The sequence below is a fragment of the Ictidomys tridecemlineatus genome, chromosome 4, assembly GCF_052094955.1.
Source record: "Ictidomys tridecemlineatus isolate mIctTri1 chromosome 4, mIctTri1.hap1, whole genome shotgun sequence".
Taxonomy (NCBI): domain Eukaryota; kingdom Metazoa; phylum Chordata; class Mammalia; order Rodentia; family Sciuridae; genus Ictidomys; species Ictidomys tridecemlineatus.
This window is the reverse complement of record NC_135480.1, coordinates 174,689,298-174,711,350: the sequence shown is the minus strand read 5'-3', so window position 1 is coordinate 174,711,350 and position 22,053 is coordinate 174,689,298. Positions and strand designations below refer to the sequence as shown.

General features: G+C 39.9%; 2 protein-coding genes across 2 annotated transcripts in view; one reads left to right on the top strand and one right to left on the bottom strand.

Annotated features, from left to right (window-relative positions):
* Positions 1 to 22,053, bottom strand: part of Tmem8b (transmembrane protein 8B) — a 96,344-nt gene that overhangs the window by 11,291 nt on the left and 63,000 nt on the right. The gene's annotated exons all lie outside the window — the stretch shown is intronic.
* On the top strand, positions 15,368 to 16,329 carry LOC101956453 (olfactory receptor 13J1). The gene has a single exon (XM_005326264.2). The coding sequence runs from the start codon at positions 15,368 to 15,370 to the stop codon at positions 16,304 to 16,306; it is 939 nt and encodes a 312-aa protein (XP_005326321.2). The 3' UTR covers positions 16,307 to 16,329.

Sequence of the window (22,053 nt, the reverse complement as noted above, 5' to 3'; positions counted from 1 at the left end):
GCAGTTAATAAAGCCCTAAAGTTGGAAAGAATTAAGAAAGCTCTGAAAAGATTTCTCAAGGAACAAATAGACGCAATATCTTTATTATATTTAATAATTTTTTTAATTTGAAGACTACTACAGGTTGTGGAATTTTAAAATTAATAAAAAGATCTTGTAGCAAGATGATGAAAGGAAATAATAAAGATTAGAGATTAAATTGAGAATAAAAAGCCCATAGAAAAATCAACAGAACTACAAGATTTTTTTTGAAATGATAAAATTTTATAATTTTAGCTCAACTGACCAAGATAAAAAGAAAGAAGACTCAAATTGCTGGAATCAGAAATGAAGAAAGAGACATTATTACTGACTTTACAAAAACAAAAAGTTTTATAAAGGAATACTATAAAAATTATATGCCATAGAAAAAAATTAAATCCTGCAATTTGTAATACTATAGATGAACCTAGAGGTTATTACACTAAGCGAAATAAGACAGGCACAGAAAGACAAATATCGCATGATCTCATTCATATGTAGAATCTAAAAAAGTTGATCTAATAGAAGTAGAGAGTATAATGGTGATTGCCAGAGGCTCAGGTAGTAAGGGAGGAGATGGGGGATGGGGGATGGGGAGATGTTAGTCAAAGAATTCTACAGGTCAGTGGAAAGAATAAATTTCAAGAAATATACTGTATAGCAGAGTGACTAAAGCTAATGACAATGTATTATTGAAAACATGAAGAGATTGGAAGTTATATGCTATCACAAGACTATGTGAGAAAATGCATGTATTAGTCAAGTTTAACTATCCTACTGTGTATATACATATTTCATAACAACATTTGCTAATGAGCTGTTTAACCATGCTACAGTGTGTGTGTACAGACAGACCATAACATCATATTGTTCAAGATAAAACATACAATGATATATTTCAATTAAAAAATAAATTTTAAAAGTTATATGCCTAAACTGCAGTTATGGCTCAGTGGTAGAGCACTTGCCTCCTCACACATGTAAGGCACTGGGTTCCATCCTCAGCACCACATAAAATATATAAATATAATAAAGATATTGTGTCAATTTATAACAAAAAAAAATATTTTTTAAAAAGTTGTATAACAGGGCCTGGGGATTATAGCTCAGCTGGTAGAGTGCTTGCCTCACATGCACAAGGCCCTGGGTTCAATCCCAAACACCAAAAAAAAAAAAAAAAAAAAAGTTGTATACCAGAAAATTAGATAACTTAGTCACTGGACAACCATCTAGAAAGATAAAAACTACCAAAATGACTCAAGAAGAAATAAAAACTCTGAATAGACCTATAATAAGAGATTGAATGAGTAATCAAAAAATTATCCACAGAGAAAAACACAGGCCCAGATTGTTTTGCTGATGAATTTTACCAAAAACTTAAAGAATTAATATCAATTCTTCACGGACTCTTCTAAAGGTTAGAAGAAGGTGCCAAAAGCATTTAAGGGAAAAGAAGAGTCCTTTCAACAAATAATGCTGGGACAATTGGATGTCCACAAGCAAAGAAGGAAGTTGGATCCTTACCTCACACTAAATACAAAATAGATCAAAGACATAAATGTTAGAGGTAAAACTAAAAATTCTGAGAATAAAACATATGAATAAATTTTTGTGACTTTAGATTTAGCAATGGAGTTTTAAATCCAACCCAAATGTACAAGCAACAAAAGAAAAACAGTTAAATTGTACTTCATCAAAAATAAGGTTTTGTGTTCCAAAACTATCATTTAAATTGTGAAAACACAATGCACAAAATGGAAGAAAATATTTGCAAATAATATATCTGATAAGGGACTATTTGCTATAGAAAGAACTCTTTTTTTATTCGTTTTTTTAAAAAAATATATACAAAACAGTAGAGTGTATTTCAACATATTATACACACATGGGAGTATAATTTCCCATTCTTGTGGTTGTATATGATGGGGATTACACTGGTTGTGTATTCATATATGAACATAGGAAAGTCATGTCTGATTCATTCTACTGTCTTTCCTATTCCCATTCCTCCTCCCTTATGTTCATTTCCTTTTGTTTAATCCCGTGAACTTCTATTCTTCCCCTCCTCACCCTCCCTTGTTGTAGGTTAGCATCTACATATCAGAGAGAACATTCAGCCTTTGGTTTTTTGGGACTGACTTATTTCACTTAGCATAATATTCTCCAGTTCCATCCATTTACCAGCAAATGACGTAACTTTATTCTTATTTATGACTGAGTAATATTCCATGTGTATATATGCCACATTTTCTTTATCATTGGCACCTAGGTTGGCTCCACAGTTTGGTTATGGTAAATAAACACATTAACAGAAAGATGAAAAATCTAATTTTTAAATAGGCAAAGAATTATTTCTTTAAAGAAGATATAGAAATGATCAATAACCACATGAAAAGATGTACAATGCTATTAGTCATTAGGATGCAAATCTAAACCATAATGAGACACCATTTTACAACCATTAGTGTTGACCAAAATTTAAAAGTTAGATAGTAGTAAGTACTGACAAAGATATGAAGAAAACAGAAATACATTGTGGTGGGATGAAAAATTGTGCAACTGCTTTGGAAAACAGTCTGGCAATTCCTCAAAAAGTTAAATATAGAGTTACCATATGACCCAGCAATTCTACTCCTAGGTGGGAGTCCAAGAAAAATAAAAACATTGTCTATACAACAACTTGAACATAAATGCTCATAACAGCATTAATCATAAAAAACTAAAAGGTGATTACTATCCAAATATCCATCAACTGATGAACGCATAAGATGGAGTATATACATATTATTTGGCCATAAAAAAGGAATGAAGTACTGATACATAGTACCACACAGGTGAAACTTAAAAATATTATTCTAAGTTAAAAAGCCTTAATTGTGAAAGATGACATATTATACAATTCCATTGATAAGAAATGTGACAAATAGACAAATCTATAGAGACAAAAAGTAATATTTGCTTAGGAATTGGAGGACTGGGGCTCAGGAGAATCTCTGAAGTGTATTGAATTTCTTTTTGGAGTGATGAAAGCATTCTAAAATTGATTACAGTGATGGCTGCACAATTGTGAATGTACTAAAAACCATTGAAATGCATATTGTAAATGATTGCATTGTATATGAATTAATTTTCAATAAAACTATATCCCCCCAAATTAAAATATTTCAAATAAACTTGAAAACTCAGATGAAGCAGATAAAGTCCCCATGCAACCTACTTAAACTTATTTGTGATGTAATAGAAAACTTATAACCATTTTTAAAACTAAGTCAATAGCTAAAGTCTTCATATAAAGTAAACTCTAAATGCAAATAATTTCAACTTGCACAAACTCTTCCAGTGTGGAAAAATATTATAAGCTAGCCTAATCTTGAAACCATAATCTAATAAGACCCTGTTTAAAAGGAAAATTATGAACATGACTTATGAATACAGTTCTAAAAAAATCTGAAAAACATATTAGCAAATTAAATCCAGAAGCGTATGGAAAATTTTATAAATCATGCCAAAGCTTAATGTCTTCCAGTAATAACAAGATGATTTACCACTAGGAAATCAATTACTGTAATTAATGTAATTAATATTAACAAAATAAAGAAGAAAAATCACATTATCATCTCAACAAATGCATACAAAATACTGGATAAAATTCAACATCCATTCATGATTTTTAAAACTTTTAGAGAAAAAAAAATCAAGTAATAACATATATGTCTTCATTTGGGTGGGAAAAATAAAAGGAGAATGTGCGCATGCGTGTCTAAGTAGAACATCTCCAATGACTATTACCATTAGTGTGCCCAGGAGGGGAAATAGGTTATAAAGTGACGTGAGCAGGAAGGAGACTTCGTCTGTATATCTTTCTACCTTTTAAATATTATACCACAAATAAACTGCTTATTAAAAATAAATTTTAATTTAACAAGCAGTTAAATTTGTTAAAATTCTTAGCAAATTAGAAACAGAATCTTTCTTAACAAAGAACACCTAAAATCGCAAGTCATTCTAAATTTGATATTGGAGAGGATTCTGAAAGAGCAAAAGCCTGAAAAAGGAGGCTGGTCTTGCCATTTCTTTTCAACATTATTCTCAAAGATCTTAGCCAGTTGAGGAAGCAAGATAAAATGTATACCAAAAAATAAAGTTTGCAAAAGAAGAAACAAACTTGTCATTATTGGAAAGATGATGTTATTATCCATAGGAAATTCCAAAATAAACTGTAAATTATTGCAATTAATAAGACACTGTAATATTATCTTTTACCTTAGAATCAATAAATAAAAATTAGTTATATTCCAATAAAACAGTAATAAACAGCAAAAATCTAATTTCTAAAAATAGTTCCCTTTCCAATTTCAAATCACTGAAATACATTTAAATAAAACAAAAACAAATGGAGCAATATGACATGTTCATAGACTCAATCTCATAAAGATATCAGCTATTCCCAAACTGATTTATAGTCAATGCAATTCTAATCAAAACTATAAGAAGTCTTTTAAAGTTTCAAGCTGATTCCAAAATATATATGAAATCAAGTCTCTCATAAAAAGAGAATAAAAAGTGAGGGTACTTTTTCTGGCCAAATATCAAGAATTATTCTAAAGCTCTTGTAATCGAGGTGGTACAATAATGTTGCAAAAATAGAGCACAATAAAGATCTCAAAAAAGATCCACACTGTCAAGAAAAGTTGATTTAGAGCTAGCATTGCAAATTATCAAGAAGGGGTGAGATTCTTAACAAATCTACTGGGAAACTTGGTTTTGCGTATAGAAAAATATACTGTGAACATCTTCCTGATGTGTGCAATAACTTTTGAGCTGAGATCTGAAAGAAGAGTCAGCCAAGGAAATACCTAGAGTCAGAGGAGTTTTCCAAGTAGAAGGGGCAATTTTTTTTTTTAAACTCCGAATGAGCTTGGCTTGTCGTCAGGCAGAAGAGAGGGACTACATGTTAGAGGAAGAGAGTGTCATGAAGTACACAAGGGAAAGATGGAGGGAGATGATCACCACCAGTCAGGTGGCCTGGGATGGATGACATTGGGTGGGACTGGGTGGTAATGAAAAAGGAGAAAAACAGGCAGAGTCAGCAACATGGTTTGCTGGTACAGTCCCTAAGGCATGTCAATGGAGTAACTGGAAGGATAAGGGAAAGAGAGATAAGCATAATTACTAGGATTATAGCTGAAGGCTACACTGAGCTCTGGAGAGGCAGGAGATTGGGGAGAAACAATAGTTTATTTTCAGTAAAGTTAAATTTCAATTCTAATAGCTATCCAAGTGGATATGTCTCTCTCTCTCTCTCTCTCTCTCTCTCTCTCTCTCTCTCTCTCTCTCTTTAAAAAAATAAAGATAAAGATAAAAAAGAAAAGTCTGAAATCGATGATTCTTGATCCATTGTAAGATATTTGTTTCCCTACCTCACTCCCCCCCACCCCCCACCCCACCCCACCCCATCACCCCTGGAGTCCTTTGGGAATTTTCTATAACAGAGCTCTGAAATGTGTCTAGGTGTGAGTGATTCAGGGGTTTTATTCATTGTTTTTTTTTTTTTCTTCAATCTGTGTGGAGGGCTTTTTCAGTCTAAAGAGTAGCATATTCCTTCAGCCCTGGTACCTTTTCTTCTACAGAGAGAAAGAGAATCCCTGTCCCCAACCCTTATTCTTGCCATTCTACTCAACTGGAGTTTATCTTTCATATCATTTGATATTTCTTTCCACACATTTTCCTTTTTACACTGTGTTTAGGCATATTTTGTACTGCCTTTGACCCTCTGGCTTGAGAATCTGCTCACCAAATATGTTCATGCATACTCGGCAAATTCACTGAGATTGTTTGTCTTCATTTCAGCAATCAACAGAATCTTTAATTGGTTTTCATTTCATATTAAGTTACTGCTCCATGGATGAAAACTCCATGCTTGTCCCTCTGATGGTATTAGTTACACATCTTTAACAGCCTTCTGCATTTCTCAGTGCTCTTTATTGGTTTGACTTCTCTTTCAGGGCTTATTTTTCTTAAGTGTGTGCTTATTCTTATTGGTAGGTTTATCTTCTTACTGAAGATTCCCTATTGAACTGTCTGGGACTGCAGTTTCCATGTTTTGTCTCCCAGAATTATGATGGAGGGCTGGAGGAATTGTGGGGGGATAGCGTCGATGCTGTTTACTCCTCCAAGGACTTCTCTGAGCCTCAGGAAGCATTAATGATGATACACTCAGTTTAAGGGGAAATATCTCCGATGCCCACTACTTCCTGCTGCCTACTTGCTACAATTTAGAGTTCCTGATCTGTCATCTGATAGGTTCCTCACGCCATTCCTCCTGTTCCTTGTAACTGCTAGCCTAAGCTGGAAATGCCCTCCAAACTGCTCTCCTCATTGCAGTAATCCCCTCCTCTTTTTCCTGTTTATTTTTTATTTGTTTTAATTAGTTACACATGACAGTACAATGATCTTGACATATCATACATTTGAATCAGATGGGATATAATTTCTCATTTTTCTGAGTGTACAGATTGCAGAATTACATTGATCATGCAGTCACGAACATACCCACAGCAATAATAATGTCTATTTTACTCTGCTGTCCTAGTAATCCCCTCCTTAATTTGCCTGCGGTTTGCCCCTCCACTCCAACAATCCGATCTCATCTGTTTACCATTTTTCAGGAATCCCTCAACATTGCTGGTTGGCTGGTAGCACTTACTCTTGTTTTTCAGGGCCATTAAGAATTTGTTTTTATTTAAGCCTATACACATTCTATCTTTTACCACTTTCCAGGAAGATCTCCAAACAACTGTGAAGCTTCCCAAATGAGCTGGTGCCAGCAACTCAAGATCCTACTTTCTGTACCAAGTTTGGGACATAGTTTCCTGATTTGCAAGTTTGCTGATATAAAAAGCTAAATTCATGAAATGAAACTATATTTGAGGGTTTGCTCTTGTTGAAACAGACATAAATATCATGATTAAGCTTAGAGAAGAGGGCCTATCACTGAATGGACTGTTGGATTCTGGAAAGAGTGGATTATTTTAACACGGATCACAGATATAGTCCCTTCCCCCAGGATTTTCTAGCAGTGAGAAGCTAACAGATCCCAAGAAGGCCTACATAGCTGGTAGCACCTAGACTCTGTGTCTACCAGATTCCTAGATCTGTGATCCTGCTGACATAGTGATACACTAGAGCTTTGGAGTCCAGAATTTCACAGCAATTCCAATCCCCATTCCCAAAGGTTGCAAGAAGTGACCCAATGTCCACCAGGGGGAACCCAGAAGCTAGTCAGGTCATCTCAAGTCAATCCTGCACCCATGGACAAGACTACACATGCACCCCCAAAACACAAAAAGAATCCAACATTAGGAAAAAATATATATGCTTAGGTAAATCATTTCATTAACATATTAGAAGAAGAACCACATGATCAGGATATGGCAAAAGGCCTGGATTAGTGGAGAGATAATTTTGTTGGAGAGAAAATTTGATTTTGTAAAAATGTCATTGCTGTGTCTCAAATTAGCCCAGAAATTAAAGGCAAAATCCCAGATGAATTTTTTTATGAAATATGACAGGTTGATTGCAAAATTTATCTGGAAAAAAATGTGCAAGAATAGCCAAGAAATTATTGAAAACAGGCTGGCAAGAGGGGATTTAGACTAGTAGATAACAACAAAAAACTATAAATCACAATAAAATGTTTCTGGAAATTGAAACAGTGTGAGATGAGGACAGCAAGAGAAAATAAAATTTCTTCAGAATATATCAGTGGGTGCAGAAAGAGACTCATAAATACCTGTGAAATTATCTCATAGTAAAGGTCGTGTTTTCAAATCAGTGAGAAAACAGTGACCTTTATAACCAAATTTGCTGTCAAAAGTAAATAAGCTCATCCTACCTCAGTGCGTAAATAAATAAGTTCCAGATAAAATAAGAGTCAAATTGAAAAATGAAGAATGAGAATATATTTAAAATCTTGGGAACATGAAGCAAGAGACAAAAAGAAAAATAAATTTGACTACCCCAAATAGTAAAGCTTCTATAAAACAAAAGATATAAAACAAATGAACAAGGCAAATGACATAAAATGTTTGTCACAGAGATAATAAACAGAAGAATACTATGGAGAATATACAAAGGACTTCTGAATATCAATATTTTCAAAATTGGTGGGAGAAAGGCAAAAAACATGAAGAGATAATAAACAATTTTTTCATAGCAAAAAATATAGCCCATGGATATATGCTTAGCGTTCTTGTAATAAAAAAATATAAAAATAAAACAATTATATTTTTATTTTCATCCATTATAATGCAAAATTTAAAAGACTAATAATACCCAGAACAGTTAAGGTATGGAGAAGTGGGTACTGCTGTACCCTTGATGGAAAGTTAAATTAAGATATTTTTGAGGGTTATTTGATGACACTTGTAAAAAATTTAAGTAAACATACCTTAGATCTAGCAATTCTCTATCAAGATAGCTAGCCTAGGGAGTATTTGATTTGGTTTTTTGTTGTTGTTTTGGTACTGAGATTGAACGCAGTAGCCTTTATCACAATGCTACATCCTCAGTCCTTTATAAAATTATTATTATTTTGACACAGGGTCTCACTAAGTTATTAAGGGTCTTTCTAAGCTGCTGAAATTGGCCTCAAACTTTCAATCTTTTTTCTTGGCCTCCCAAGTTGCTGGCATTACAGGCATACAGCACCACTCCTGGCTAGAGAGGTATTTGGACATGTGTCAAAGAGTTGGGTGAATTCTTTGCAGCATTATTTGCGTGAAAAAAGAAAAATACTGTCTATACTCTAAATGTCTACCAACAGAAAATGCTTAAATAAGCTATATATATTCATACAATAAATTATTATGTATTACTTTCTAAAAAACAAGTAATTATATAGAACTGTCTGAAAGCACATTATGATTTATTAAAAGCAAGTCTCACATATTAAGGAAAGACATAGAAGATTATACAAGACCCAAATAGAACTTTTAAAGATAAAAAAATACAATTTTTTTTAGATAAAAATTACATTAGATGACTAAATGCAATATGTTGTCCTGGATTACCTCCAGGAAACAGAAAAAGGATATTAATGGATAAAATGGTAGAATCTAAATAAAGTCTGTAGTTTAGTTAATGTACTGATCATAGTTAATTGTGACAAGGTTAATAATTTTGATAAATGTACCATGGTTATATAAGATGTTCACATTAAGAGAAATGAAATGAAAAGAATACAGGAAATCTATGTGCTATCTTTAGAACTCTCCTGCAAACCTAAACTTTTTTAAAAAATAAAAAAGTTGTCTAAAAAGTACATTGGATAGAATTGACAGCAGATTAGAACCTACTGGAGAAAATGTTAGTAAACTTGGTGGCCCAACAAAAGTCCCTATCAGGTGCTGAGAGATAGCTCAGTGCATGTGCAAGGTCCTGGGTTAGATTCCCTGCAGTGAAAACAACAAACTCTTACAACTCAGTAATACAAAGACAGAAAACCTAATTTGAAAGTGGGCAAATGATCTGAACACATACTTTCCCAAAGAAAGATTCACAAATGACCATTATGTACATAAAAGATGCTCAGCCTTGTTGGTCATTAGGGAAATGCAAATCAAAATCACAAGATACCACCGCACTATAACTAGAATGGCTATTTTTTAAAAAAGAAGATGATGATAATATTAATTGATGAGGGTGTGGAGAAGTTGAAACTCTCATAGATTGTTAATGGGAATGTAAAAGGAAGTAGCCATTTTGGAAAACAGTTTGGCAATTTCTCAAAAGGTCACTTATTGAGTTACCATCTGATCCAGCAATTCTGCTCCTAGGAAAATATTCAAAAGAAAAGAAAACACATGTTCACCCACAAAATCTCATCATAGTGGCCTTATTCAAACAGCCCGAAAGAAGAAACAACACAATTTCCATCAAAATGTGGAATATCTCTGCAATTGAATATTACTTAGCAATAAACAGTATACTAAATCAAAGAAAGTAGTCACAAATGGACACATATTTTAGGATTCTATTTATTTTAAATGTCCAGAATAGGCAATTTAAGAGAGACAGTAGATTGGTGATTTCCTGAGATTGAAGAAGGTTTGAGGGTTAAAGCAGAAAGACAACTGATGGGTATGGGGTTTCATTTGGAAGTAACAAAAATGTTCTAAAATTGGTCAGGTGCAGTGACACCTACCTGTAATCCCCAGCTACTTGGGAGTCTAAGGCAGTATACCAGCTTCAGCAACTTAGCAAGACCCTGTCTCAAATGAAAAACTAAAAACGACTGGGATATAGGTCAGTGTTAGGGCACCCCTGAGTTCAATACTCACTACTAAAAAAAAAGTTCTAAACTTGATTGTGATGATAGTTGCACAACTATGTGAATATACTAAAATCTATTGAATTGTACACTTTAATTGGATTTATGATATTTTAATTATAGCTAAATAAGGATACTTTTTAAAAAGAACTATTTAAAAATGTAAGGTGGATGACTCAAAATAATTATGCTGATGCAAAAAAGCTATATACATGTGTATATATATACACACATAAGCACACACATATATATACATACATATTTTTTTGTTGTTGTTGTACTGAGACAACCCAGGCACACCACTGAATTATATGCCTAGCCCTTTTTATTTTGATTTTGAGACAAGTGCAAGTTCCTGAGGCTGGACTTGAACTTACTGGTCTTCCTGCTTCAGCTCACAAGTAGCTGGGATTGCTCTTAATTAAACCAGACTTGGAAGTAACAAAAATGTTACTTTGGAAAAGAGTACATGCTGCATCATTTCATTTACGTAAAATACTAGAAAATACAAGTAATCTACAGTTACAGAAATCAGATCAGTGGTTGCTTTTTGGAGCCAAAAGGAATGGACTAGCAAGGGCACAAGAAAACTTTATGGAATGATAGGTAAGTTTATTATCTAAATGGTGGTCATGATTTCATGGCTATACACATATATTAAAACTCATCTAATTATATGATATGAATATGTGCAGTTGTACATTCCTTAATAAAGCTGCAGCCAAAAAAAGCATACTAAAAAAGTACATATGATCACAAAATCTATTTCTATGTATAGATCTACATATGCAAATGACTGAAAAAAATGTGTATGTGGGTGTGGGTGGGTGTGCATTTTATAACACTGGTTACATTTGAGGAAGGGGGCTGTAGGGGATGGAAAGGAAGTGTCATTTTTATATTATATACTTCTGTATTTAAATTTTTTACAAGAATGTTTTATATGTATTACTTTTGTAAGTAAATAAAAAACTAATAAAATTACTTGTTTTTAAATAATTAAATAAAACTTAACAATAACAACACCCAGTTACAAAATAAAATGATGCTATTTTTATTTTATTTTTGCAGTTCCAGGGAACAAGCCCAGGCCTGAGATCATGCCAGGCAAGCACTCTAGCACCACCAAGCCACATCCCCAGTCCTATGACATCGTTTTAAAGAGATTCTGAAGCCTGCAAAATCATGGACTCTGTAAACTAGAAGGAACTTCCTGAAGGAACCATCAGGATGGATGTTTGAACACAAGGAAGTGGGACTGCCGAGGAAGGGGGAAAACAGTCACTGGCTCCCAAGGGCAGACCAGCTCTGCATTGGCTGAGGGACATAAGGTTCAAGAATGGACAAATGGGGCTGGGGATGTGGCTCAAGCTGTAGCGCGCTCGCCTGGCATATGTGCGGCCCAGGTTCGATCCTCAGCACCACATACAAACAAAGATGTTGTGTCTGCCGAAAACAAAAATAAACAAATATTTAAAAAAAAAAAAATCTCTCTCTCACTCTCTCTCTCACTCTCTCTTTAAAAAAAAAAAAAAAAAAAAGAGTGGACAAATGCGGGGCGGGGCCGAGACTGGGGCTGTGGCTCAGCAGTAAACGCATTTGCCTAGCACATGAGAGGCCAAGGGTTCAATCCTCACAGAAAAATAAATAAAATAAAGGTATTGTGTCCAACTACAACTAAAAAATAAATATTAAAAATCAGCGTCAGAATGAACAGTACTTCTGCCTCATTGATGATGCTGAGCTGGTTCCTGCACCTCTCAAGGGCAGTCTTTGGTTTGTATAGTGAATATCAGACAGGATGGCCTTTAGGGATGTCCTGCTCTGATATTATAGAATTCTGTCTGTGTCTCTTCATCCTGGTCACTCCCTGACTCACTCTATCCAGATTTTGCACTTTTTTAAAATCCTTATGGGAGCTGGACCATCCCCCTGACTCCCAGGAAAGCAACTCTGCCTATCATTTGTTCACTTACTCATTCTTTTATTTTTAAATTTGTTCATAGAGAATTGCTTATGCATTCATTTAATTGATCATTTAACCATTCATGTATTCATTCTGTAAACACTCCTGGACCAGCACTGACTGGGGACTGACCTGTGAGGATGGATCCCTGGCGGTGAGCCACTGTCTCCAACTTTTCCACGCCAATTAAAATCTCTAAGTAGATTGTGTAATTGGGTCTTTGGGACATCATCCCTGAAGCACCCCCAAAGTTTCTAAACTGGGCACATTTCTGCTTCTCCTCATAAATTGCCTTGAGAATTGAGCAGTCCCTTGGTACACAGAGAGCTTTGAAAAGTGCCACCTTCATTTGGCCTGCCTGCTCCCCCACACTGTCCGTTAGCCAGGATGGAGCTGGAAGCTGCCCAGGCCAGGGACTTCCTGCTTCCTACAGAAACTATTGCAGACTGTTCAGCCCTGAGCCCACCAGAGTTCTACTGTATCTGACACACACCAAATTCTAAGCACTTGGAATAATTCTGCTCAATTCTAAAAGCTTCACTTAATTAAATCCACTTTCAAATGCTTCACTGAATTTCATGAGAGTAAATTTTCTGTTTTGGAATCTTGGCTGAAGTATACCCACCATAATCCTCTGCACAGAAGAGGCTCAGGCCAATTTCATTGACCTGTGACCCCCTAGGGCTAGTCAGAGACTCTAGTCTCAAACCTTCAGAAACATCTTCCAGGTAACCAGGGACACAGACCCAAAAGAGCCTGAAGGTAAGTGGGAAATGGGGAAGTGCAGGTAGAGGAAGCAGTCAGGATTCTGAGGAATAACTGGGACCTTGGCTTCCATTCCCACTCACTGTGTTACTCTGTGTAAGCACCTTCCTCTCTCTGGGCCTGGGTCTTCATGTACAACAAGGGGGTAGTTCAGCTAATCCATACAACCCCTCCCAGCTTTGCCAGAGGGTCATCCAAGCTGGGAGAAACCCATGTTTGGAAGCCATCTACCCATTCAGTTTACCCCAGTCCCTGGAAGTCATTACAAGACTGGAAGAAATTGGCTGTGGCCAAGCTGGTGCCCTCAATGTGGCCTCTAGAACCTGAGAGAGGAGAAAAAGGAGATGACAGCCCAGTGGGCTGGTAGGAGTGGGCAACAGGCAGAAAGAGAGTGAGAGAGGCAAGCAGCAGCCTAAAAGTACAAATGCAAGACCATGGAGCCCAAAGGAGAGGGAGGACTCCTTATTGGGTCTCAGAGTGACCTCCCAGTTCACACTCCCCCTGACAACTCTAGACACAGTCTGGTTGAGGCCAGACCTTCCACCTGAGGCCTAGGACTATATCAGAGATCTCTTTTGCTGCAGAAATGGCCCTTAATTCCCAAAGGTAAGGTTCAGGGTATAGGGATACATTCTGAACCTTGTGACTTATCATGTGAGAGGAAGGAGTATTCACGGGGGCCACCTTGCCTGGTCACCTGACAGGCAGGAGAGTCCCACTGTACCCTTCAGGTGGTGTGTTAGCAAAAGAAAAGAAGAAATGGGCTTCCCATTACTAGGGGTGTGCAAAAAGAAGCAGGGTGAGGCCAAACCTGGGAAAATAGAGGGAATTTCTTCCTGGAAGGTATTTGGATTCAGTGACCTGGGAGAATACTTTCCTGACTTATCCCCTAATGCCTGGCACATAATAGTTCATCAGTTACTTCTTGATTTGGGAATGAATAAACAAGGGAAGGATGAAAATAGGAAAACATTGCACGCAAGTGAGGCAGAGCAGAACCTCCCCGCCCAAGGCTTTGGCCAAGGGTCTCATAGGGTCAAAGGCACCATGCCAGGTGCTCTGAAACGTTGAGGAGAGATTGAGTAATGCTGCTTAGCAGGTGAGTAGATTGTGGGGAGGACATTGGAGAACGACCATCATCTAGAACCATAGGCTTTTGGGGTTTGATGGGAGCAACTGTCCCCTCTAAACATGGTGTTGTGGTCATAATGTTGGGAGGGCTGTATTTGAGATTCACTTCACCAGAGACTGACCGTACAACCTCAGTTTCCCGACCTATACCAGGGAGAGCCAAGTTGACCTCTCAGGGTATTTCCATGGGGACATCCTCAGAGTACACACAGACAAGCAGCCCTGGCTCTGGCCCAGAGGAAATAGGGATTTGGGGGTAGGTCAGGAGGTCTTGTTAAATTTTAGCTAGAAAGCCCACAATGAAGGCAGATTCTGAAGGGCTAACACATACAAAGTAAATGACAAAGCAGGCCCTGTGGGGACAGGTGGATGTGTCCACTGATAGACTTAGAGGCCAGCAGCCCCACTGAAGCAAGTCACAATGTACAATTTGTACATGGAAACCTCAGTACCTGAAGACTAGACCCACTGCTGCAACTGAGGGATAAAGGATGTTGCAGACCATAGGAACAGTGTAAGCAATGGCTCAGAGGTTGCCTGAAAACCAAGAGGACCTTCAGAGACCATCTAGCCAAGGGGTTGTCAAGTGTGGTACCTGTGCCAGCAGCATCGCTCACACCTACTCAGTCAGAACCTCTGGAAGGGAGTGGTGTCAACAACGTGTATTTTAACAAACTTTCCAGGTGATTCTAGTGTTCGTTCAAGTTGCAGCCTCTGGGTTCCCAAAGTATGTTCACAAACATTTATCTACAGCAGATTAATGAGTGTTTTGAAATGGGTATCCAGGGTCAAATCAGCTTGGAGAGCACAAGTTCTACACTGCATTTGGAGGATGCTGAATTACATTAGCATATCAAAGGTTTCCTATAAAGAGCTTTGTTTGTTTTCATTAATCCAGCCTGACCTCAAGGTGATTTTTAAGATTGCCCACCCCCACTTCCATGCACACTCTCTTAGGGAATCACTGTTCTGAATCCTAATTTTTCAGATAGGTAAACTGAGGTCTACAGAGGGTGGGGGGATTGCCCCAAAGTCACAGAGAGTGTATCTGAGAGCAGAAGACCCTAGCAATCCACCCCATCCCACAACAGGCTCCGTGAGCTCCCACCACATGTACCCTCTCTCCTTCCATCCCAGCTGTGTGGCCTACCCACATGGAGTCTGTCAACAGGACCGTGGTCTCTCAGTTCTTCCTGAAGGGATTTTCTGGCTACCCAGTCCTGGAGCATCTGCTCTTCCCACTCTGCTTAGCCATGTACCTGGTGACCCTGCTGGGGAACACGGCCATTGTGGCAGTGAGCATCCTCGACGCCCGCCTGCACACACCCATGTACTTCTTCCTGGGCAACCTCTCCATCCTGGACATCTGCTACACATCCACCTTTGTGCCTCTGATGCTGGTTCACCTCCTGTCATCTCAGAAGACCATCTCCTTTATTGGCTGTGCCATCCAGATGTGTCTGAGTCTGTCCACGGGCTCCACAGAGTGCCTGCTGCTTGCCATCATGGCCTATGACCGATGTCTGGCCATTTGCCGACCACTCAGGTACCCCGTGCTCATGAGTCCCCGGCTCTGCTTGCTGCTGGCGGGAGCTGCCTGGGTGCTCTGCCTCCTCAAGTCAGTGACTGAAACAGTCATCGCCATGAGGCTGCCATTCTGTGACCACCACATGGTTAGTCACTTCACCTGTGAGATCCTGGCAGTGCTGAAGTTGGCCTGTGGTGACACATCAGTCAGCGAGGCCTTCCTGCTAGTGGGTGCCATCCTGCTGCTGCCTGTGCCCCTGACCTTTATCTGCCTGTCCTACATGCTAATCCTGTCCACCATCTTGAGGGTACCCTCAGCTGCCGGCCGCCGCAAAGCCTTCTCCACCTGCTCAGCACACCTGGCTGTGGTGTTGCTTTTCTATGGCACTGTCATCTTCATGTACATGAAACCCAAGAGCAAGGAGGCCCGCATCTCTGATGAGGTCTTCACAGTCCTCTATGCCGTGGTCACACCCATGCTTAACCCCGTCATCTACAGCCTACGGAACAAGGAGGTGAAGGAGGCTGTCAGGACAGTGTGGGGCAGGAGAAAGGCCTGTAGGTGAGAAAGGGAAGGGCTCTGCGTGGCCGAGGGGTTCGGTGTCATGGTGAGGTTACTGTATACCAATGGCAATATGGGGCAGGGCACAGGGTTACATGTGCCCTCATCCTAGGATGGAAGCACCAAGTCCCACTAATCCTGCCACAGAATAGATCACAAACACTCTTTGCTCCTCACCTTGCTATGGTCCCAGGATTTCACTCAGCCTTTACAACCTACTGTCTGGTCTTAAGACTTTTGTCTTATTCCTCCTCTAATCTGTCCTCATTTGGGCATCCAAAGAGCAAATGGGATCATATCACTCTTCTGATGGACACCTGGGATAGGCCTTCAGGATATTGGGGGTGCTCTTCAAGGCCCTCACAGCTGACCCCACCTGATGTAGCTCCCTAGCCTTGCACCCCACAGTCTCCCACCTCACAGCCATACACCAGGTAAATGTGAGCCTTGCCCTTCCTTGCTCTCCCCAACTCGGAGCTCTTTTTGGGTTCTCCCCATAAGGCAGCCTCCCCCAGCACACACTACACATATAAATGGACTGCCTGGCCCTTCAGGCTCAGCCTCATGCCACCTTAACCAGGAAGCCACCCCACTCTGTTCCTTTCACTGTGACTCTCCTGTGCTCTTGGTTTCCCGTAATTACTCCAAAACCAGCGAGTGTCTGATACCACTCTGTCCCAGAATCCAGTCTTGCCTGACCCCAGGCCCCTCACAAATTTTCTAAATATATAAATGAGCACAGGTGTAGCCATTATATTGGCAGAGCCTGAGTCCTCAAGGATGAGCAGAGCTGAGATGGAGTTGGATGACAGGCAAGGCCTAGCCCCTCTGGGAAGGCACAGTAGATGCAGCAATGATGCCTCAAGTCCAACATCCCCACACGTGTCTGACCCTGGGACACTAACCACCCAGAGCTGCCCCAGCTGGAGCCCTGAACTTCCCACTTTAGCAGCATCAGCAGCAGCCCCCGTTTTCAGTACTCCTCTCTAGAAACATCACCTGGCTCTAAGGGAACTTGCTCTTCATCATTCACCTACCCCTGGGACCTGGACTGAAGTGGACTGTCTCCTTCCAGGATTGGATATACGTATCCTATTCTTCATGCCCGACCACAGAAGTGTGTTTAAATAAATTCTGGTGAAGGTTCAGTGATGAAATGTGATACATACATTTTTCGCTAGGAAACCTATTTTGTGAAGAATTTGATGATGAAATGTTCACAATACAATAGAAAAAAAAGCAGATCACAAGACATCATATTTAATACATTCCTGATTTTATTTTTTAAAAGTATCTTTCATAAACTGATGCAAAAAAAAGTATGTAGAAAATTCTGGAAAACTATGAAAAAATAGTAAGAGATAATTCCTCTGGGTGATAGGATTACAGATAAGTATTGTTACCTTATTCTTTTCAATATCATCCAATATTTCTGAAATGAATATGACTTTGGACTTAAAAAACATTATTTCTTGCAATAATATTACAAGAAGGAAGGAAGATGATATGTTCAAAGACAGCCCAGGCAACTTAATAACATGCTGTCTCAAAGTAAAATATGAAAGAAGAACTGGGAATGTAACTCAAAGATAGAGGGTCCCTGGTGGTGGGGGGTAGTGGGGAGAATGAAGAAAGGGAGGGCGAGAGAGACAGAAAGGAAAAAGAAAGTAATTAAGAAATCTATTTTAAGAAATGGGAGATCTTATTGCTCTATAAAAGAGGACAAAGGATAGGGCCTGAGCCAAGGGCTGGGAATTGAGGAAGACATAGCAGTTTCCAGACACTTGATGAGGCTGAACCAGGCAGACAATGAAGCAGACAGGGTGGGGCTGAGAAATACGTGGAGGATGTTGACATATATAATATGGGAAATGATATTTGGGAAATAGAGATTTAATACATGACAAAATACATTATATATACAATCTCTGGAATTACAGATATGGGTGAGGGAGAGGGAGGACTGTGGGCTGATGCCAGTTTCAGGCTTGACTGTGGGCATTGACTTGCCACCACTGAACCCTGAGATGGGGAAGATGAGCTGAGCAGGAGGGGACAAAGGAGACAGAATGAGTCTGTTGAACTCAAGTGTCCACAGGGCAATCAAAGAGCACTGTTCTGTGAACAGATGGAACAAGTGCGAATAGTCTTCCAGTTGTTTACCTTGACCTGTGCTCCTGATAAAATTCCAGAGCACAAATCATAATATAATGTGACAACAGATACCTTCTGCTGTTTATTAAAGTCTGCTTTTCAGTGTCTGAATTGTGTGAATTTGTTTACCCTTATGGTGAAAGGACAGGAAGAAGGGGGGAAAGGAAGAAAGAAACCTGTACACACCCATGAGCCTGAGTAGATCCTGGCTAGAAAAGCTCCCTCTCACACACTCTTGGTCTCCACATGATGAAGCTATGGATTCTCTTTCAGTTTGAATAAACTCAGGTCCTGCAGCAATCCTGGAAGGAGACAGCCCACTTCAGTCCAGGTGACCAGGCCTGGTGAAGGAGAGAGCCACTCTCAGAACCTGTAGTATCCAGGGGGCTGGACTACAACAAGACCATCATCAGATTCTCTGTCCAGTCTCTTTGCTGTGGCCACTTCACCCCAGCAAGCCACTAAAGGGACAGTGAAAGGAACTTAGGTCCCTCAGATGCCCAACCTGCAACTTTGTGTCATTACAGAGTTTGAACTTTAAATTGGGCAGGGACTACCAGGTCCCTGAGAGCAACATGCAAGCAGGCTGTCTGCATGGCAGGGGACCAGGATGCTAGTCCTTGGGGCCCCTCAGCCTGGCCTACCCCAGCACAGTGCACCTGCTGGTAATGAACTCATCAATTCGTTCATGGCTCCCCCAAGCCTCAGGTCATCTTATCTGGCTCCAGCTCTCTGCATACAATTCTGCCACAGGCCAGTGGTTAGGAGGAGCAGTCACCTGGTGTGTGAGTCTCATAAAAGCTTTTTAAAACATTTCAAAGCCAGAATATTTGCTTGGAGAAGGAGACATAAGAATAATAATAATAATATCATCCACCACTCGCTGCATATTGATCCTAGGCCAGGCTCTGCAGGAAGAGCTCTACTTCAACTCACTGGATCCTCAATTGACACTCACCCAACAAGGAAATGCCACTACCTCTTGTTACAGGTAAGGAACTAGATTGATAAAACTGTTAACAAGTGACAGGGATGGGATCCTCAATCAGTGTGACTCCAAAGCCCACCCCAACACCTCTGATACACAAGAGGAAGTGGTGACACAGGAACCCCAGATCCAGGCATTACAAAATCTGGATCTGTGCTGGGCAGGCATTGCACACCTGTAATCTGCACAATCCAGAGGCTGAGGCAGGAGGACCCTAATTGTAAAGCAAAGCAACTAAGGGAGGCTCTAAGCAACTTAGTGAGACCCTCTCAAAATAAAATTTTAAAAATAATAAAAAGGGCTGGGGATGTGGCTCAGTGGTAAAGTGCCTCTGGATTCAAACCCAAGTACCAATTAAAAATAAATAAATAAAAAGCTGGACCTAAAGCTTCCTGCCTGTGGTGCCTTTTCCTTTATTTTAAAATGATCTGTGAAGCCTAAAATAAGCATTAAGTGGGTAAAGTTAGATTTACCAGCCAATGAGATTATGTGATATTTACCTTACAAAGGAACTCTAGTTTCTCTGACCTCAGGATTGGAGGATTCTAGAGAGTCTGATTAAATGTTTGCAAGGTTACAGAGTCCAGAGGTCACCTAACTGACCAGCTCATTTCTCAGAAAGAGGAGCTGGATCCAGTCAGACTGCAGAACAGGAACAAAGGCCAACAATCAAACCTGGGCTCCATCCACCCACTCTAGGGCTCATTTCATGCTCACCCCACCATTCAAGAGGTATAAAATTGTGAAGTGAACTGAAACCATTACTTTCAGAGCCATTCAGTGTCCGATCATTCTGTGAATCTAGTCTTCTGGAAGACGACAGAGTGTGTGACATTGGCCGAGAGATGCCCTGGAATATATGGTAAAACAACATGGCACCCAAAGGCAGAGGGGCTGCTCAGCTGCTCTAGGCATGTGTTATTGGGCCAGGGTATTGTGGGCAGGTATGAAATGTGTCACAGCATTTCACTGCTGGTGGAAGATGCTCCAGGTGTCATTCCCTGGCCATAATAACTGGTAAAGCTTTTGATGGTGGAGCCTCCATCCCCCAGGGTCTCTGAGGATAGGCCCCTGAAACCCACAGTGGACATACAGCATGAGAAGGCAAGAAACCTCTGTCATGTTGAGTCATAAAAAATATGAACCTGTGCATTAGCACAGCATAACCAAGCCATCCTAACCTGTTCTCCCCAAAGTCCTATCCTTTGCCTGGGTTGTAGTAAAAGCTGTTGGGCACCTGAAACATTGGCTTTTCTATACTCAGACTCCTTTCTTTGGGCTGCTTTTATTTGCCAGGAAGGTGCCATACTCTGACCCTTAAGCTGCAAGGAAACTCACCATGCCCCTGATGTAGCTCTCCAAAAAGAGTAACTCTTCCCACAGGCAGGAACCTGGATCACAAGGCTCACCTTCCAGCAATCACAATGGTGGTATCATTCTATTGAAGAGTGTGATGGTCAGGGAAGCGGGTAAGGAGTGTTAGTCCCAAGGTGAGACATTGGGATGAGATTTTGGGACGAATAGCAGCTCTGGATTTCAATGAATGCTTAGTTCCATTAGAATGGCAATCACTGATACTCCTGGGCAGGGCACTTGGAGGGTGACAGTGATGAACCAGACACAGTGCTTTTGCTTCAATTGCTCATTATTCAACAGTCTAGTCAGAGAGAATCAGCAATCTAGCCAGAATTCAAGGCACAATGAAATTAATCTGTGTTAATGCAGGGCAACCATCCTGTAGTTTGGGTGGACAGTCCTTCAGAGCCATCAGAGTGAGCTGCATGCAGAAAGTGCAGGGTGAACTCAGCCTATAAGAATAAGTAGACAACAAAGGACCGTCTAGCCGCCTTTCTCCCAGCAACGGCAGTAGTCTGGCCAAGCAGGTGTGTGTGAAGGGTGGTGTGGAAGTGAGGCAAGAGGGCAGGCCACAGTCTGTTGCCAGAAGCCTCAAATGCCTGCACCTCTCCCTCTTGGGTCTTTGGTAAGAGACCAGGGTGAGGAGACAGATGCAGACTCAGGGAATTACCACCTTCCCCTGCCTGAAAAAATACGTCAGAATTTGAAATGAACATAGGTCTGTTGTAAGTGCACACAGAGCTGAGACAGAGCCCTCCCAGGGCTTCTTTCCAGATTTCAGATTTGACAATTGTCTTTATACCCCAGACTCATGGACAATACTGGAGGTCTAAAGCAAAGGAGGAAAGAGATGTGTCCAAGGTTGCTGGGACCCAGAGAGTGAATAAATGAATATAAACTCCAGGAGGGTAGAAGACATGACTATTTCTGCTGTATTCTCAGTACCTGGCATAGGCACCAGCTCGTAGTACTTTCCCAGTGACTAATAGTCAAGTAGGAAATGAAGGACACAGCACAACTGGGCATTTCTTTATCTTTGTGACAATCTAAGCCCAAGGAACTCTGCCTTCAAATGTTCATATGGATTAATTTAAGGGGAATTACTGACCCAGATTGAGCAACTGCCATGTAAATTGCAGATTACAGAAACTGTCCCTTAACAAACACCTTAATTCAGGTTAAAGAAAGGAAAACCTGCATCAGCCCTCCACAGAGCCCTTGTCTTGAGAGGTAACAAGTACAGACCAAGCAGG